At 58.6% G+C, this 6,000-nt stretch overlaps 2 protein-coding genes across 2 annotated transcripts in view; one reads left to right on the plus strand and one right to left on the minus strand.

Annotated features, from left to right (window-relative positions):
* Positions 1-1,321: 1,321 nt before the first annotated feature.
* Positions 1,322-3,177, plus strand: LOC108504250 (neurophysin 1-like). The gene is made up of 3 exons (XM_017828983.1): positions 1,322-1,670; positions 1,756-1,957; positions 2,725-3,177. Exons 1-3 carry the CDS (start codon positions 1,551-1,553, stop codon positions 2,772-2,774), a joined length of 372 nt encoding a protein of 123 aa, XP_017684472.1. The 5' UTR covers positions 1,322-1,550; the 3' UTR covers positions 2,775-3,177.
* A 59-nt stretch (positions 3,178-3,236) lies between these two features.
* The window catches only part of LOC108504256, a 6,781-nt gene continuing 4,017 nt past the window's right edge, over positions 3,237-6,000 (minus strand). Inside the window, exons 5-8 of the mRNA XM_017828989.1 lie at positions 5,854-5,904; positions 4,585-4,722; positions 4,204-4,327; positions 3,237-3,931 (exon numbers count right to left, since the gene is read on the minus strand). Of these exons, the coding sequence (XP_017684478.1) occupies positions 3,800-3,931; positions 4,204-4,327; positions 4,585-4,722; positions 5,854-5,904 (445 nt within the window). The 3' untranslated portion in view covers positions 3,237-3,799. The remainder of the gene's footprint in view (positions 3,932-4,203; positions 4,328-4,584; positions 4,723-5,853; positions 5,905-6,000) is intronic.

Raw genomic sequence — 6,000 nt, forward strand, 5'->3', positions numbered from 1 at the left:
CCAAATCACCCCAAAATCATTGGAAAAGTGTTGTAGACGACCACATTTCTGTAATACTTTTCACAGAAAAGGGGCCACACCAGCATGGACAGGGGGCTCCATGCTGAGATGAAGGAATTGGGTTGTTCAGCCCTGCTCTGGCACTCAGACTGTTCCCAGATGCGGGATGTGAACCCCAACATTCCTGAAGCACCGGGGACATGTGGCTGAGCCAGGATGATGCTCCAGCTGACGGAAGCCTCAAAATCAGGGTGTTGAGTCCCCGGAAGCACCAAGGGCTGATAATTGGTGGGTTTTTTCCCCACTTGTCTTCCCAGTACACATCTTGTGGGGGTCTGGGAACCCCCTGAGCTGCCGTAGGAGCTCCAGGATGGCAATTCCCCCCCTCCACCTTGTGCCGCAGCTGGAGCTGAGCTGCTGGGACAGCACACGGCAGGTGCTGAGCCCCATTTCCAACCCATTAACACGGATCCCAGTGCCTGGCTTGTCCCCAGGGAGCAGGACTGACCCCGGGTGGGTGACAGGGACCTGGCCGCCCTCGCGCCGGACGCGCTAAGTGGCGGATTTGGAAGCAAAGCCAGAGGGATGGGAAAAGGTCACGGCTGTCGGCCTCTGGGCTGCCTAATTCCAAATTAAGCCAGTGCAGGGTAATGATCTTGATGGACAGAAAGTGTTGTCCACAGCAGGGAAATTTATTCAAGCTGGGAAAGCTCCTAATTGGGATAACGAAGGTGAGGGGCTGGGGCGAGCAGGACCCTGGGCGGTTGCGTCAGTCCTCAGTCTCATCCTCGAGAAGCCTTCGTGTGCTGATGGTGTGGTTCAGGGCAACACATCCCATCCCCATGCGCAGCTCCAAGGAGAAACAATGGGGAAGTTTGGGATTTCAGGTCTTTGCCCAGGAGGTCTGGTGTTTTCAAGTGGCTGTGGTGCTGTTGGGTGGGTGAGGATGGGCTGGGTGTCACCATCGTCCCAGAGTGGGACGAACCCAGTGCTGAGCATCCCCCAAAGGCCAGGCAGGGATGGGTGGACAGGACCAACAAGGGCATTTCCCACCCCACATCTTGTGGATGATCCCAGAGGAGGATATGGGTTCGTTTTTTACCCATCTGAAGGGATTTGAAGCCAAGGGAAGCACATGCCCCTCTCACCCTGCTCCTGAGTGGACACATCCCACCTGCAGCTGCCTTCCTTCATCCCTACCCTCCCCATGCCAGAGGGGCTCCCAATAGGACATGGAGGGACATGCCACAGCTCAGCAGGGCTGGCGGGGAAGGGCCCTGAGCCCCAAACTCCATCGGCAGCCTCCGCACGTTCCCCCTGCGGCCGTCGGAGCCGTCACCGAGGAGCAAACCAACACCTTGGCCTTGCCCTCACGTCCTTGACCTCTGGCTATTAACCGAGCCCTCCGGTGTGGGAAGCAATGCCTTGTGGTTTTTAAGGAGCACGGGTGACGCCGGTGCCCAGAATCCCTAAGTAGGAGCGGGGACTATAAATACACGGGCAGTGGTTGGGATGAGCATCCAAAAAACTCTCCCCGTCCCGCCGCCATCATGTCCTGCAAGGCTCTGGCCCTCTGCCTCCTGGGGCTCCTGGCTCTCTCCTCCGCTTGCTACATCCAGAACTGCCCCATCGGGGGCAAACGTGCCGTCATGGACATGGAAATCAGGAAGGTAGGTCCTGGCGGGTTTGGAGCATCCCTAACCCCATCCTTCCCTTCTTCCCAACCTTCTTCCCCCTCCCCTCTCCCCCGAGCAGTGCCTGCCCTGCGGCCCCCGGAACAAGGGCCACTGCTTCGGGCCCAACATCTGCTGCGGGGAGGAGCTGGGCTGTTACCTCGGCACCTCCGAGACCCTGCGCTGCCAGGAGGAAAACTTCCTGCCCACCCCCTGCGAGTCGGGACACAAACCCTGCGGCAGCGGCGGGAGCTGCGCCGCCCCCGGCATCTGCTGCAGCACCGGTGAGTCCTGGGAACTCCCGGGATTCCTGTCACGGGGTCCTCGCACACCTGGGAGGGAATTCAGGGTTATACAGGACAGTGGGAGAGGGGATGATGCCCAAGGGGATTGTCTTGGTCCCATTTATGTGTCAGTTCATCGCCCCTAAAAGCCAGGGCCATCCTGCTCCAGGCAGATTTTATCCCGATCCCAGGGAAGGGATATCAGACCCTTCAGGGAGGTTTTGGGGCAGGAGGGAAGAAGACAGCAACCTAATTTTGGGGGCTGAGCAAGTGCGGGATTCCTGTGGGGCATGGCAGCACTCCTGCAGGGTACAGCAACCCATGGCCCTTCCTGCTTTCATGAGTTTTCCAAAAATCCCAACCTCCTCCCTAAATTAAACTACCAGAGATCCCACTACCAATCCCAGGAAATGCCAGGGCACATGGTGGGAGCACGAGATCATTAAACCTCAGAACCACGGGGTCCCCGGGGGCTGGTTTTGGGGGTCTCCAAGGGCTGTTTCAGGGAATTCTGGGCACTGGTTTGGGGGGTCCCCAAGGGCTGTTTCAGGGGGTCCCTGGGTGCTGGTCTGGGGGGTCTCTGGGGACTGTTTCAAGGATCTCTGAGAGCTGGTTTGGGAGGTCCCTGGGGGCTGTTTCAGGGGGGAGGGTTTGGGGTGTCTCTGGGGACTGGTTTGGGGGGTTCCTGGGGGCCACTTCACAGATCTGTGAGGACTGTTTTGGGGGGTCTGGTTTCCCACCACACTCCCCCCTCTCTCCCCTCACAGAGGGCTGTGGGGCTGACTCATCCTGCGACCAGGAGATGCTGTTTGTGTAGCCCATCCAGGACAGAACCTGCAGGATCCCGTATCCATCCCGCTGTCCCAGCCTGGCCTCGGGCTGGGAACAGACGAGCTGAGAGCTGTGACTCAGCCTGGAGTGATGAGCTTAACTAGAAATAAAACTTGTACAGAAAAACAACCCTAAAAGAAGTCTGTGGCTTTTGTGTTCTTGCCTGGTTTAGGTGCGGGCTCGTGAGGAGAGAAAAAGACATTTTTAGGAAAAGTGGAGGTAAAAAGCGAGGATTTCATGTCAATTATCTGAGGAAGGGAGGGCAGAGGGACCTGTGGTCAGTCAGCCTGGGCTCTGGCTGAACCTAAAAAGTTTTAGGGCAAAGCTGAGAGTCTGCAAGACCCCAACAACCCAGAACACCCGGAGTCATTACAGTTTGATCCACGTCTTCAACCCCAGGTGATGAGTAAAATAAGGCTGAAGGTGGGGAATAAGGAGACACCAAAAATTCCAGATAATCCAGACATATTTTCTCATTCAGCCACACCAAGGGATGTGCAAAGGAGGGTTCAAAGCGTGACCAGGGATGACAGGTCCTCCCAGCCCAGCAGAAATCAGGAAGAATAATTAATTCTTTCACCCAACAACAAAAAAAAGAGGAGGGCCAGTGTTCTCTAAAAATCCATTCAGCCCTCATTTCCCTTCGGAAGCATCCAGAGGGGCTGACAGCACAGAGCTGAGAGCCAAGATCTGCCTCCTGACTGCTCCTGTTTCTCTCCCCACATGCTGTGTGTGAAGGCAGGAGGGATCCAAACATGTGGGAGGTGGAATCACAGGCACAGCAACAGCCACACAGGGCTGAGCCAGGCAGCTGGAGCCTCCAAAAAGCCCGAGTTTCCCCCTCACCCCCCTTCCCGCCGGCGTTCGCCCTTCGGAAGCAGCACAGCCAGACCCCGCGGCCTTTCTCCACCACTTCCGTGGTCAATTTATACATTAAAAAGAAGAACTCCAGGTCTTCTGGGGAGGAGGCTCTGGGCACAAAAGCAGGCCAGGAGCCCCATGCTGGGGCTGCTACGACAGCACCGTACGCTTGACGACCCGCCCGTCCTTGTCGATGGCGAAGTTGTAGTTGCGCGGGTTGTCCAGGCACTCCTCGATCCGCGCGTCCAGGTTCTCGAGGGTGATGAAGCTTTTGGCTTCCTCCTGAACCAAGGACAAGCATTATACTCCCTCAGGATTATCCCTAGGGATTATTCCGCCCCGTTCCCAGAGCTCTCGCTCGGCCTCTCTCCCATCCACGCGCTGTCAGCACCCCTGGAAGGCGCCAACACCTTGCTACCAGCTACACACTCTCCCAAGTGAAAGATCTCTGGAAAACAAGCCCACGGCTTCCACATGGCTCCCACAGGCTGCCAGCAAATCCCTCGCAGGGGTTGCTGGCAGCTTGTCCCCCAGGAGTCACCGGCTGCTCTTACCTGCAGCTGGAGAACCTCCTGCTCCTTCTCCTTCATGAAAGCCTCCATTTTCCTGGCCTGCTTCTCCGCGACCTCCAACTTCCTCCTCTTCTCTTCCTCCGCCTCTTTCCTGAGTCTCTCCTCTCTGCCAGACAGAAAGGAAAACAAAAAACCTGATGAACGAGGTGACACTCCCATCCTCAGGAGATCAGGAAGCTGCCCAGAGCCCCTTAACCCACCCCTCAAGCCTCAAGAGGCGCAGGAAACGCTGCGATGGCAGATTTATTAAAAAAGGTCAAGATTTAGGTCAAGGGTCTTCATAAAAATTAAGCCTGGCTCTAACTGAGTTTAGATCTGCACAAGCAGAAGCCAAAGCCATGCCGGGCAGTGGATCCCGCTGACCTTCGTGCCCGCTGCCGGGCGTTCTCCTCGTCATTCCAGGCCATCAGGCGCCGGTGCTCCTCCAGCAGCTCCGCGGAGTTCTCCCCGCCCAGACGCTCCTCCCGCTTCTTCTGCAGCACCTCGGCCCTGAACTCGGCCCTGCAGGGAGGAGGGGAGGGCGCTGAGCCCCTGCCTGCGGCTGGGAGCACTGGGGGTTCTCACAGCAGAGCCAGCCCCACCACCTTGTCCCACAGCGGTCCCAGTCCCACCACCCTGACCCTTCCCTGTCCCACAGCGGTCCCAGTCCCACCACCCTGACTCTCTCCTGCCCTCCACTGACCCCAATCCCACTACCATGTCCTTTTCCTACCCCAGAGTATCCTGAGTCTATTTGCCTCTGTTCCAAAGTAGCCCAGATCCCCCAACCCACTCCTGCCTCACAACCTGCCCTCTCCCTCACAGCAGCTCCAAATGGCCACAATCCCAACCCTCCCCTGCCCCACAACAACCCCTGAGCCCCATATCCAGCCCCCTGCCCCATACCCAGGGCCACAGCCAGACCCCCAACCCTCCCCTGCCCCAAAGCAACTCCATATCCCCCTGCCCAGTCCCCTGCCCTTACAGCCAGTCCCACTGTCCAGTCAGCTCTTCAACCCTACAGATGTCCCATACCCAGCCCCTTGCCCCAAATCCAGCCCTCCAACCTCCCACAGAAACCCCACAGCCCTATACTCAGCATTCAGCCCCATCACCAGGCCCCTGACCCACACCAGCTCCATACCCAGAGCCACAGCCACACCCCCCAAACCTTCCCCTATCCTACAACCCCATAACCAGCCCCCTGCCCCATACCCTGTGCCTTACCCAGAGCCACAGCCAGCCCGCCCAAACCCTACCTTGCCCCATAGCAGCCCCACACCCAGAGTCACACGCAGCCCCCTCAAACTTTCCCCAGCCCCACATCAGTCCCCCAGCCCCATACACAGCCCCCTGTCCCATCCCCAGCCCAAACCTTTCCCTATCCTAAAACCCCATAACCAGCCCCCTGCCCCATCCCCAGTCCCTTACCCAGACCCACATCCAGCCCCCCCAAGCCCTCCCTTGCCCCACAGCAGCCCCATAGCCTCATAACCAGCCCCACACCCACAGCCAGGCCCCCAAGCCTTCCCCTGCCCCACATCAGCCCCCCAGGCCCACAGTCCCATACTCAGAGCCACATCCAGCTCCTCTAATCCTTCCCCAGCCCCCCAACCCCATACCCAGGTCCCTGCCTCATACCCAGCCCCATACCCAGTGCCAGATCCAGCGCCTCCAAACCCTCCCGGGCCCCACATCAGCCCCCTGCCCATACCCAGAACCACATCCAGCCCCCCCACATCAGCCCCCCGCCGATACCCAGAACCACATCCAGTCTCCCAACCCCGTCCTGACCCACCA

This window comes from Lepidothrix coronata, unplaced genomic scaffold (assembly GCF_001604755.1).
Source record: "Lepidothrix coronata isolate B3197 unplaced genomic scaffold, Lepidothrix_coronata-1.0 Scaffold156, whole genome shotgun sequence".
NCBI classification, from domain to species: domain Eukaryota; kingdom Metazoa; phylum Chordata; class Aves; order Passeriformes; family Pipridae; genus Lepidothrix; species Lepidothrix coronata.